General features: G+C 31.5%; 1 protein-coding gene across 1 annotated transcript; it reads right to left on the reverse strand.

Annotated features, from left to right (window-relative positions):
* Positions 1-978: 978 nt before the first annotated feature.
* LOC111420490 (fork head domain-containing protein L1-like) lies at positions 979-7,777 on the reverse strand. The gene is made up of 2 exons (XM_023053491.2): positions 7,230-7,777; positions 979-1,144 (listed from the first exon to the last, which is right to left on the reverse strand). The coding sequence occupies exons 1-2, from the start codon at positions 7,731-7,733 to the stop codon at positions 986-988; spliced, it is 663 nt and encodes a 220-aa protein (XP_022909259.2). The 5' UTR covers positions 7,734-7,777; the 3' UTR covers positions 979-985.
* Between the last annotated feature and the right edge of the window lie 5,848 nt (positions 7,778-13,625).

The following is a 13,625-nucleotide window of genomic DNA, read 5'->3' on the forward strand; positions in this document are numbered from 1 at the left end:
AAAAGAATGTTTTCGTAATTAAAAATGCAAAAATTTATTTTTGTAAAGTATATAGAACTACTCGCTCCATCTGCAAGCAAGAAGTTGAATTCGTAAAAATTTCCTTATACACCCTGAAGGAAATCTATAATTTACAATTATTAAATATAAATTTAAATTTTATGTTTTTTCATAATAAATTACTATTTATAATGACTATTTTACATATTATGTGTTGAAGATGAATTTATTTATACAACTTCTTAAATATTACCTATACAAATATTTTAGTTCACTTTGTGTAAAGTGTAAACAGACCACTTCATTCATTTATCTTTATTTATTTTATAAAATAGCCTGTTTAACATTCCAATTAAAAATGTGTTTTCACATAATTTAACAAAGATGTTAAAGATGTAAAAACGAAAGAGAAAACGGTTACAAATCGGCATCGATTACCCAATTTCCGTTTTCATCAAAGGGCGTCACCGACATTACTTATTTACAAAGACTGAAATTAAAATTAGGATTTCGAGAAGTGACATAAAGGGATCTGCGGGCAGTAAAACGGCCACTGCGCGAGCTTTTAATGTGGATAAATAAATACGGGCTGTCTGTGAAGGGGGCGTTGACGCGTTTTATTGTCGGCATAAAACGGTGGTGCCATCTCCAGAAAATAAATACGCCACCGGCGACTTTGAATCCATCCTTCGCTCTTTTAAAAGAAACCATCTCACAAACCGCCGGCAAACGTTATTTTTTCATTTGGAAGTTAACGGGTATTTAAAAACTCCTCTGAAGTGAACTTCAAACTAAACTATAAAATTATCTCTTTTAAAATAACATGTTTTTCAATTCCACAGTAAATAAAACATTTTCGACATGATTTCTGATAGTTTATCATTTAGATATTTAAAAATGATATAAATTTAGAATGGTGGGATATTATGGAATTGGAAAAGCTTTACTGATGGTTTGGGAAACATCAAAGCTTCACAGTATTTATTTAATCTAGTTTATTGCTATCGTTAGTTGATTTTATAAGGTTCTCTATGGTAAATAAACTAGAGTTTTTATGTCGATGGTTTACCGGTGTGACCATTGTTTGTTCAATAATAGTTGATTCGGATTGTGCTGATCTTTTAACCAACGATAAAGCATGATCCTGAAACACAAATAATATAGATTTTATTAAAATATGTTATAACATGAAATTAAATGTAAGAAGAAAAGAATTAAAATCAAGTCATAAAGTCATGTTTGTAACAAGTGGTTAATCCCGAGAAGAAATTTTAACTTGATTCTCGGCAGCTTTTTTAAACATCAGCTTGGAATATTATCATTTCAAGCTTAATTGCCTCACAAGTTGTAATTGGACGGTTCTGGTTAAGATATAGATTCAAGATGTTCAAAAAAGATGTGCAAAAACAAACTTCGGTGACTTATGGAAATTTATAAAGATGGATAATAGAGTTGCATACTTAACTCTGCCATGACTGTATCAACCTAAAATAAGGCAAAGCCTTATCGCCGTACGGAGTTATAAACATGCATATAACTGGCCAAAATCTGATTTTGTTAGCTTCCTCTTGAAATCTCTTTACTCCGCCCTGAATACTTTAACCCCAATTATTATTAATTAAGGTAAATAAACTTCATATTTAATTTTTATATAATCGAGACTAAAAAAATGGATTGAGAAAATTAACAAAGATTTGCCATTCCCAACTGTCATACAACGGCATAGTTTATAACAGCATTGATTTTCTGTCATCATTTGAGGAAATCTGCTGCAGAATCGCATCAATGCTTGTCTAAGATTAAGATGCTCATCTTAATGCTCTTGGTAAATAAAAGTGCTTTGAGTGGTTTACTAAATTAAAACGTGGCGATTTTGATATGTGAAACGAAGAACATAACAACTCGTAAACCGTTTAAATGTGGCACGAGAAATCGTCTCATAGATTCCACATGAACTGAATAAAAGACAGCAGTAAAACAGAAAACCACTTACGAAAAGCTTCTCGCCAGGTACAAAAAAAGTCATTTCTCCATTGAATTGTGACTGGCAATGAAACGTGTATATATTTTATACCATCGTCATCGACTGGACGGAGAAAATGGTTTGTGTTTAGTGGGACCAGCAGGGTGTGATCTGTTATGACCTGCTAAAACCTGGCAAAACCGTTAATAAACGCTACCGACAACAAACGATGGATTTGAATGAAGCTTTACGATGAAGAACGATCAGAGTATCAAATAAAGCCACACAAAGTGACTTTCGTTCATGATAAAGCAATCCATCACACACCACAAAACTCGTCAAGGAAACGATTGAGGCGTTTAGTTGGGATATACTTTCGAATGGACTTGCCAGACTTAGCGATATTTGTCTCCAGGTTCATCTTTATATTATTATGGTAAAAGTAAGAAATCGAAGAAATCAATATTTAAAGATTATTCTATTTTTCAAATTGTTTCGGTTTCTTTAATAAAACCGTCTTCAGGCACCAAATCCAAATGTCAATAAATTTTTAGAGGAGTAGCAAATCTATACCAGACTTAGTGAGCAGCGCTGCACTTTTTACGAATATATACTTACTCAATTCTGAGAGGCCAGTAGATCTACGTCTTATTTTTACAGATTTATTTTGTTTCCTAAGTTTTTAATACTTATTACTTGATTACTTATAAGAAGCAAATGACATTATGTTAGTTAACACAGAAAAATTTTAAGTTTATTGTAATTTAATTGTGATTTTACTATAGTTATAGAAAGGCCTTTTTTGTACAATTAGACAATACAAGATTATAAAAAAGTTTATTATGAGTAAAAATTGATACATACAGACCAAAATCTATTTATTTTACACATTGCCGGTGGACCTACATGTACTCTATGTAATTCCTAAGAATTCATTAATAGTCTTCATTATATTTCATACCTTGCCTAGACACTACAGGTATTTTATACATTACTTGGGCATTGTATAGAGTACCTGAATTATACAGATTGACGGTAACATACACGTTTAATGCACGTCTCTATAGGTGAAAAAAAAATAATTACTATTCAGGTTAATTACTATTCCTAAGCAAATTTAACTACAAATCGCTTTGCTTCGGTGGAGTTTATTGCACGATCTGGAGACCACAGGGCTCTAATTTGAGTCCAGTACTATTTGTAATATTTATTACCGACTTCTTAAACAGATTTATGTCTGGTGTATTGCCTTATGCTGATGATCTTAAGATATTTCGCCCTATGACCTCGGAAGATGACGTGGCTTCGTTGCAGTCGAATCTTGATATCTTGGTGGAATTGTGCGATCGTAATCAGCTCAGGATTAAAATGACCAAGTGTAATGCTATCACTTTTACACATAGAACTACTGCTATCCCTTCATCCTACTGTATAGGTGGAATTTCCCTGCTTAAGTTGACTTCTATTGGAGAGAATTCAAAAAAGGTTTTTAAAATACCTTTCCTTTCGCATGGATGGAGCTTATCCTGTTCATGGCACGGACTACCAATCTTTGTTGTAACATTACCATTTCTTTTCGCTTGACACTCGAAGGGATGATCTCGATGCTAGATTTCTTGTAAAGCTGGTGAGTGGTGAAACGGATTGTACCTGGTTAGTCTCTTGCATCAACTTCAGTGTGTCTTCTTTTTTTGAAGAAGATTTGAATAATAGTAAAACCAACGAGCAGGCTAGCGCTCTGCTACAGATAATGTGCAGGCTTGTAAACCTGAGAGACGATTACAATGTTTTCGCTTATTGTTCAATTGATTCTTGTGTTAATGTAAATTTGTATTTCTGTGTAGTAGAATATTGCCCTATAATTGGTACTTTGTTGGGCAATAAAGATTATTATTACTAGCAATAGATTGTCAAATTTTCATAGCAATCACCCTAAGTCCCAAATCATTAATACCATGAACAATTACATAAAAAGAGCTATCTCAGTTACAGACAATGCCTTCTTAAAAGAAATAAGAAAACAATTATATAACAATTTATTAGAAAATTTCTACCCTAAAAGATTAGTCAATGATGCTTGGTATAGAATTAAAAATTCTATTGATAATGATAATCAAGATAACAATACAACTTCTCACATATCGAGACCTACAGAACAATATAAAAAAGAATATTTTTTAAGAAGTAAAACAAAAGAAAAAACAGAAGGCCAATCATTAATTACACAATATTTCGATAAACATAATCAGAAGAATGATAGTGAACAAGATAATAGAAATAGAAATGACGAAACTAATAAAATAACAAATTTGAACAAGTTTTGTAAGATTAAATACATACCGTCATTAACGAATAAAATAACTTCAGTATTCAGAAATCATGATTTTAAAAATATTAAATTTGCAAAATACAATGATAATAAAATAAACACATTGATTTCAAATATGAAGGATAAAATTAAGATGATAGACAAAGTCGATACCGTTTACAAATTAAATTGTATGAATTGTGATAAAGTTTATATTGGAGAATCAAAACAACACCTGAAAAAACGAATTCAACAACATCAATATGACTCAAAACAGATCAAAATAAATAATAAAACAGCATTGTGTCAACATTCTGTACTATTAAACCACAAATTTCACTTTGAAAACCCCAGGATTCTCAATACAAATAATAATACCTTAATAAGGAAAAATTTAGATTCAATTTATATAACAAAAAATATCAATCACGCAGTCAATTTCAAAACTGATGTTGGGAAAATTGGAGCGCATTACGCGAATATCTTAGATAGATTAAATATATAAATCGAGATAGATAGAAGACGTTTGGGAGTGGTAGAAAGGAAGAACGAATTCCAGTTTTTGGGTAGTAAAATTAACCTTGAAACTTCGTACAATGGTATTTCAAAACAGTTGTACAATGTGACGCACATACATGTATGCAAAGTAATTTTAAAATATTGTTTTTTCAAATCATCATATCAAGATTAGAGGTAAACTTTTTTAACATTCGACACCGATTAATTTTTGTATTTTTGTGTGGTTTGAGATTTTTATGGTCTTTTGTTGTGGTTTTTTGTAGATAATATTACGAGTGACTATTTGTAGACTGAAGATGGGAGGTATTCCCGAAACGTCTCAGATTGATTAATTTATAACAATTACGGAGGAAAAGTGGTATTTTTTTTAAAAAACCGTTCATATAACAACACCTCTAGTTCAATTTATCGTTTATTATTACTATTATTATTTAGCTACAAAAAGGATTCAAGCAATCCCAAGTTGAAACTTTTCCATGTGCGTTCAAGTCTTTATGTTCCTTTCTCAAAAATATTTTGTGTATACTTGCCCATTAACGACTATAATTATGGTGTATTATATTGCGTAATTTCATTGCCAGTATTATAAAGAAGATATATCTTATCTTCTGCACATAATGCACTGCACATAATTAATCAAATTGATAGATAAGATATAAGCACAATCAAGGCCAATTATATCTGACTTATAAGAAAGGGATTTACCACTAAATATAGTTTCGATGAGAGAAGATCCATAAAAACCATAATGATATCTCTGATCATTTTAGTCTTAACAAAATACAAAAAAAATTGGATCAGACTAGACAATTCGTATAATCATGATGATATATTGCACGACCCCTCAGAATAGAAAATGTGAAGTCAAATCGTTTCGATTTATAGCATTACTCAATCTCACGATTGCCATATTTAGTTTCCCCGTCATCGACTTTAAAATACCTCATTTAATTCAGGGAAGTGGATCTTATTAAACAAAAAGCATCATCATAATAGGTATGCAATTTACTAGAAAAGAACCATGAAAATTGTATCATAAGGTTCTGTGTATGTAAAAAAGAATTTGTGTAATAGTGCAGTTGATTGAGACTTAACGTTGATACTGTTGAATCCGAAAGCGAAACTTGAATTACAGTTAGAGGGCCACTTCGGAATTACATCTGTGGATTTTGATTCGTTGATGTGCGTTCATTATACATCGTTCAGAGTCGCGCTTAATACAGGTTAGGAAGCAAACCTTCAAAACTAAATGCTTCTTTAGTTTCGCGATAACAAGGTTAGTCCTAGCAAGAGGAGTATGAATTACGATAGTTAATCAGAGGGACACAATTTTTAGCGACATGAGGCTCATGCTGGACGAAATCGGAGCTTCTAGGCAGACTGGGACGACTAGCAAATTGCCGATCGTAAACAAAACGTTAATGAGATGTTTGTTTTCCTTCTGCGGGGTAGTTTGTTTCCACGAAAATGTTGCACAAACTCTCCAACCCGGTCATTACGTTCACCAACAAAATTTTCATATGTATGTTTTAATAGTAGTATTTTCAGCACTTAATATAAGTAATTTGAGTTGTAAATGTAGATTTAAATTAAAAATCTTACCAATATAAAACTTAATTATATGAAAAATCACATGGTTAAAATTAGACGAAATAGATATTTTATATACACAAGAATACAATGAGTTATAAATAGAATTGAGTTGTTCATTCATTAAAGTAATGTTTTTGTTATTGAACAGAAACTTTAAAGTAGATCAAGGTTTCGATTTTTTTATTAAACATGAATATATTCAACAATGTAATGTTTCTTTTCTATAGAAATTCATTTGATTAATTTGCTATTTGTCTTTCCGATCACAATGGCGAAAACTATTAAATATTTTGTTATATTTAAAACTGATTGCAAAGCAATTTTGCTTACTAACACCTCTGATAACCGAGGAGCTTTTGGTATTTAAAAGGAACACTTAGCAACTTATTATTAATGTAAGAATGAAAAGATGATATTGCTTGGTGAATCAAAAATATTTGATAACATTAATTTTAAACCTCAATCTTAAAAGCACTTCTTTGATGTTAATAATTTCTACAATAATGTGGTGTACAAATACGCTAATAATAAAAGATCTGTTACTGAATTACTTAAAAAGAGAAATCACATTTGAATCTACATTGATTAATTAAACAAAATTTGTCAATATGATATTTACACACGTGTTGTCCAGATTTTTACATAATTCCCAGATTAAATAAATTAATTTTGTATATATCTTAACCAAATGGGATGAAAACATTTTACTAAACCAAATTACTTTTCTCTGCTTTAATGAGTATTCGCAAAGATAATAGTGTTTACAAAAGAATCTATTAATATCTGATTGTTTAAAAAACACTTTTAAAAATGTTGAGTACTTATTAATACTTAACAACTTCTTACCTGATACATATTATTTCCTTCATTAATTTTTTGTCGTCTAGTTTTCCTTCTTCGATAATTTCCTTTTTCAAACATATTCGCCGCTTTAGGATCCAACATCCAATAACTTCCCTTTCCCCCTGCATCCGATGAGCTCGGTGACACTTTCTCCCTTGCAATTTTTACAAAACAATCATTCAAACTCAAATTGTGTCTAATAGAATTCTGCCATCCCTGTTTATTTTCTCGATAGTACGGAAAATTATCCATGATAAATCTGTAAATTCCGCTCAACGTCAATCTTTGTTTTGGCGAAGAACCAATGGCCATTGCGATTAATGCAATGTACGAATACGGCGGTTTTTCAGGTCTCGGCGAATGAATCTTCAGGTGAAAAGGTAACCAAATCGGTGAAAAATACGGATGGAAAAGTCTCTGATGTATGCATGATTGGTGATGGTGGTAATCGGGAAATGTAAAGTATTGGTGCTGATCTGCGATGTTCTGTATCGGAAACATTTTCATCAACACACTTTTACGTTCGGTCGATTTCACGGTTTTGAAAAGCCGACGGTTTTCAATGAGACCGAACGGCCAAACGTTCTCCCCCACTCCATGGTGTGGCTTTTTTGGACGTCCTCCGCGACGTGGACCGCCCCGTGAAAACATCTTTTAGCGAGAATCCCCGCGTTCCTAAACCTTATGGGATAATATCGGTGACAATTTATAAACAAAGCGGTGGCGGGCGGTAAAATAGGTAGTAGAGTCGTTAAAACCACGAGTTAAACACAGGGTAGTTTGTTGATCTTGTTCTTCGTAAATGGGCGTTTTCTCTCGAAGATGTTTTCATTTGATCTCATTTACATCTCATGAATAGAAGTTTTTTTATGTTTAAACTTTGTTTTTTCAATGGTTTAGAGAGAATTTTTGTAGATATTCTATTTTCAAATTGTTTGTTTAGGTGCGGTTTAGAAAAAAAAGTCGTTTTAACAAGATTATGTTTCTTATACTAAATAAGGCTTTTGAAATTATATATCGATAAACATAAATTGCATTAACATTTACAATCGGTTTTTTTTCTATTTCAAATTTATGTTAACTTCAATTTTAACTACTTCATGGATCTTTTATTCAAAAAAGCTTAGTTTAAAAAAAGATTAGATTCATTATATTTCATCGCTTGAAGTCAAAACATAGGATCTCCTCGAATTTTATCAAAACTCAAATTGAGACGTTATACACATTATCTTCGGTATTGCCCTTTTTGGACTTTTTGGTCCTGCTATATGCGGTCTACACTTAACCTGATAAAATAATAGCTGATAAAACCTGATACAATAAAGGAAATTAGAGTAAAAAGATAACTTTGGAGATTCTACAGCTGTTTTAAGAGTAGTTTAACCCTCATATATGCACTTCGGGGATTAATATCACGACAACTAGTCAATGAAAAAATTTACAGTAAACTTTTTTATAATCACTGATCACTTCTACTATATTAACGTGAGTTTGAAAATTTTTGGCTCCTTAGTTCTTTTTACACCCGATTTTTGAGATTGCTGATTGTTTTGTATTATATAAAATTTAATTATTGATAAATATTTTTTACCTTGATATAAATCTTAAACATACAAATATAATTTATTTTCAAGATTTTCTCAACTATACTAAGAACCATATTTGTTCTTGTCAAACTTATATCTCGCCAAATAAGGGTGAGAAACTTTGTTAATATTTTATGAAAACAGTAATGATGGCCTGATTACAATGCTCGCAGGTACACCCGTCGACTTCTTAGCATTTCGATGCAAAAGTGGGCTGTCGGGCACAATTAGAGGTATATTTGGGATTTACGTAAAAACAGAAATTCTTGGTACTGAAAATAAAAAGTTTGTAAATATACCTGTTCTTTAGGTCACACTCGACCTAACAAGATCGGGCAAATTTATGAATAAAAAACATTCTAAAAACAGACAGGTAAGGTGAAGGTAAAGATGGTTGTCATTATTGCAATATTGTAATAATAATTGTGCGAAAACAAAAAGTCTTGAAAACAAATTATATTTGTATACTTAAGATTTATATCAAGGTAACATATATTTATCAATAAATTAATTTTATATGTATAATACAAAATAAATATTGTATAATTCTTCGGCTTTGAAGCGGACATTCAGTCGTTACGGCATTTTGGTTTCTGGGATTCTCTGAGGCTACTATATTGACTATATATTATGTGGCTCTAACCATTTCAAACCTCCCTAATTAGAGAGTTCTTAAATAGGAGTGTCTTCAGGTTAGGTTCAACATTTAGTTGAAGATCGTCATTTTTATACCTCCAATGGCCAAAAGACAATGAGCTATTTATGAAACATGATTCAAATGTGATGTATATAACACGTCTGGGTTCTTGTTGCAGAAAACTCTTATCTTCCGGCAAGTCAAATAACTTAAGTTGAAATCTGTGATCGATGTCGAGGCTTCAAATATTTCAAGGTAACTGTCTTTCCGCTAAGCAGTAATATCAACACAGATAAGCTTATGATCGAGTCAACCAACAAAACTATAGCGCGAATTGATTATTTTGAAATTATTTAGTGATAGTTCTGAAGATGTAGAAGATATAGAAAAAAGTGAAAATATCGATGAGGATGATGACAATTTTTTGTCTAGTAAGGAAAACAATATTAACGATGAATTTGAGGAAGAGTTAGATCATAATATCTACTGATCTATGCTGGTGGCTAATGTTTGACATTTGCAAAATGGGACGCTTTACGCTTGAATAGAAATGGAAAGTATTGAAAACTTATTTCCAAAGTGGTGAGTCTTCAACCCAACCTGTAAGAAATTTACATGGAAAATTTGGAACAAATGAAAGGCCTTCAACTCAGTTTGTGGATTAATTCGTGAAACGTGAAACGTTTGTGAAACTGGATTCTTATTGGACAAAGCAACCCGTTCACGTTTTCGTGTAGTGCTGAAAAAAAATTGCTGTTGTTAGCCAGAGTATGCGTGAAAATCCATCAACTTGTCATCGTTCTCTGGAACTGAATATTTGTCGCACTTCTCTCAAGAAAATTTTGCTTAATGACCGCAATATAAATGCTTATAAAGTTCAATTAGTCCAAGAACAGCCTCATGACCATCCGATGCGTTTTCGGTTTGTTCAATGGGTTGGAGATCTTTTGGTTGAAGATGAGCCGAGATTTTGAACGAAAAATAAAACGTCATTATTGAGAAGCCAATGCAGCCAAAACTAGTGACTATTTGGTGTGGATTTTGGCACGGCGGCATAATTAGTAGGTACATTTTTCTTCGCAAGTGAGCAGCCGTTACGGTCAATGGCGAGTGTTACCGTGCCATGCTCAATAAATATGTTTCCAAAGATTGAGGAGGATGACATGGACAACGTTTGGTTTCAATCAGGGAAATTCAATCAAAAACAATCGAAAAAGTAGTAGAAAATAGCGTTAATCGAATGACGTACTGTAGGGCCAGGCGTGGCAGTCATTTAAATAATGTTGTGTTTCATTCTTAAATATAAAGGTTTCATCTTTTTAATATTTCTAATAACTTTTGGAAAAATATTCATTACTTTTTCTGTACCTGATTCAAATTCCAAACGTTAAATTTAGGCCCACCTTTATATCTTTATGAAGACCAATATATCAAGCATATAGAGGCTGTTGTAAAAATAACGGTTATATACCCAACAGCTCGACGAATATGAGATATAAGACTTTATATAAGACAAATATGGAAATTTAGATATTTTGTGATGCGATAACATCTTACTGCTTTTTTAGATGTTTGCTTTGGAAGAAAATATTGGCATGGAAGTCAACACAATATAAAGACAGAATTTACTGATTTAAGGAAAGACTAAACGACTTATCAATTTATTTGATTTATTACCTTATTATGTATGTTTTTCTCGAGATTGTGAGGTTTATTATCTTTTTTAACTCTCTACGAACATGTTCTTCCATGATGGGACCAAATCAGATAGCAACTGAAACAACTCTTCAAATGAAAATTTTGATGCAGTTAACGCAGTTTTCCAAAAACTTGTTCTCCATTGCTTAAAACAATTTACGCTAAAATGTCGACTGGTGTCATTACAAAGAAACTTGTAATTATACAATGGTTTAATGATCCTTGTCTTAATTCTTTTGGTATCTCCTAAACTGTTTGGTCACAATGCAGAATCTGTACTTCAAAGTTCGTAGCACGTTTTTGGTAGGTATTACGTTGGTGTTAAGTTTTTCAATGCGGCAGATCCAATTAATTCAGAAACATTGTCTATTATTTTGCCATCAGTACCCTCTCACAACTCCGACAACTCTTTTATAATAACAGTTGTTAATAAGTAAGATCTATGTATGTACAAACAAATAAAGTTACAGTTTGAAGCAGTGCTTTTATGTTGTATATAAAGCTAACGCTATTCTGTTGATGCTACTCGTATTCAAACAATTGGAAGCAGCTCCCATTACAAATTCTGCCTTAATTTTTCAATTAATTAACATGTTTAGCACTATATTTTTTATGTTTTTCTATACTTTTTTATTATATTTATTTATTTATTTCACCTTATATCTTTATGCCTGATAAAACGGACGTGTTGTCTGGTTGATTGCTTATAATCGAATGAATTTACATCGAAATTAACAAAAATGGTAATATAGGTAATTTATGAAAATAAGGTAATTTGATAAAAGTTATGATTTCTATGTGAAGGTAGGCTGTGTACGCTACAGTTACTCGCCCTTTCACAAGAAAACCAAACGTAAAAAGCAATATTAAAAGTACGAAAATAAAAGATAAGTTAGCAAGAAAAATTAAAGTGAACTTTGAATTGTTTTTTGGTAGACAATACGTCGTTACTATGGCAGTTATTTGACTTGTCATTAAGTAAAAATGCGGGTTTTAAACGATTTATATTTATAGGTAAGTCCTTATTATTTTTTGAAATTATGAATGTCGTTCGAAGTCTTTTAAGAATTTTAAAAGGGCCTTCGTAACCTTCATATATTTTTTTCATATCTGTCAAAATTTCTCTTAGCTACAAATTCATTAGTTAGTTTTCAGTAATTAAGCTTGGAAATCCCATACGATTAATGAAAAAAATTGAAATGTTTTTTGTTTATGAAGAAGCAGCAATGTTGTTATACTTACTTAACTATACTTAAATATGATATTCTTCATGACAAAATAAACAACGTTTATATCAGGCATTTTTTATTTAAAGTTTATTTATGGATAAAAATGTCAAATAATTACTTCAAACAAACGCAACAAAACAAATAAGCTTCACTTAACAATAAAATTCAAAGTTTCTAAATTTTAAGTACACTGAGTTGGAATACCGCTGAGCCTCGAGAGATAGCGCGAGAAGAAATATGTGGATCATTATGGACAGCAGCTTAAACGTTGAATGAATTATCATCACCCGTAGTCGTTTTCTTGAGACGAATTTTTCACTGTTGAAGCTCTCCAGTCTTGGCTAATTGTTTCACAATACGATAAAATGATGCACAGAATGAGATGTCCTGTACATCATTTTTCAGATTTTTTGAGAAATCTTTCTTCGTATACTTTTCGGGCAACATCTATTACTGTGGCTACTTAATTAATGAAACGTAACGAATAAATTTGTAGCTAAGCGAAATTTTGACAGATATGGGTAGTAAAACAACTGCAATGGCCGCCTTAATATTTCCAGCCTACTTGATGTTGATTGTGGTGTTCCCTGGTTGCACCTTGAATTTGTATTGTCTGTAATGTTTATTAAATGAAAAAAAATTTTAAAATAAAAGTTATTTTATCATGGAGAATACCACAGTTATGAAAAAAGTATATATATCCATTTAAAAAAACCTACTTAACAATTGAAAGACATAAATGGCGCTTCTAAAATGCAACGAATACCACACAGAATATTTTCCTCCTTCATATGATGAAAGTTTTACCTGAAACTTTTTTTGATAGAATTGATGGTTTATGAGTTATAAGGTCGTCTCAATTTAAATGCCTCTCCCCGTATAATAAGTGGATTTAGCCCCTTAACGTCGGATTCCATAAAAAAATTTTATGAGTTCAATTCTTTCAAGTATCATCGAAATCGATTATTTATAGTTGAAAGTTACGTGAAAATTTACGTTTTATGTCTACCTTATTTCATCACATTATTAAAGTCTAAAATACTTGCTAAAATAAAAAGATGTTATCTCAGAGCAATTTTTCAACGCGAATGTCAAGAAAATTAACTTTTATCGAAAACGATAACATCAAGCGCTATATAGAACAGTTGCTGTTTCTATAAATCTTTTTAAAATCCTGACCGAAATATACACGTACCGACATAATGTTAATGGAAAGCCGACAATAAATATGAGGATGATAACGGGGACA

This window comes from Onthophagus taurus, chromosome 1 (genome assembly GCF_036711975.1).
Source record: "Onthophagus taurus isolate NC chromosome 1, IU_Otau_3.0, whole genome shotgun sequence".
NCBI classification, from domain to species: domain Eukaryota; kingdom Metazoa; phylum Arthropoda; class Insecta; order Coleoptera; family Scarabaeidae; genus Onthophagus; species Onthophagus taurus.

Excerpts from the sequence above, each read along its gene's own strand:
- LOC111420490 (XM_023053491.2), bottom strand. The coding sequence starts at position 7,733 with ATGAAAATGTTTCCGATACAGAACATCGCAGATCAGCACCAATACTTT. Across the intron at positions 1,145-7,229 it reads AAGGAAATAATATGTATCAG|GATCATGCTTTATCGTTGGT; the intron begins GTAAGAAGTTGT and ends TTTGTGTTTCAG.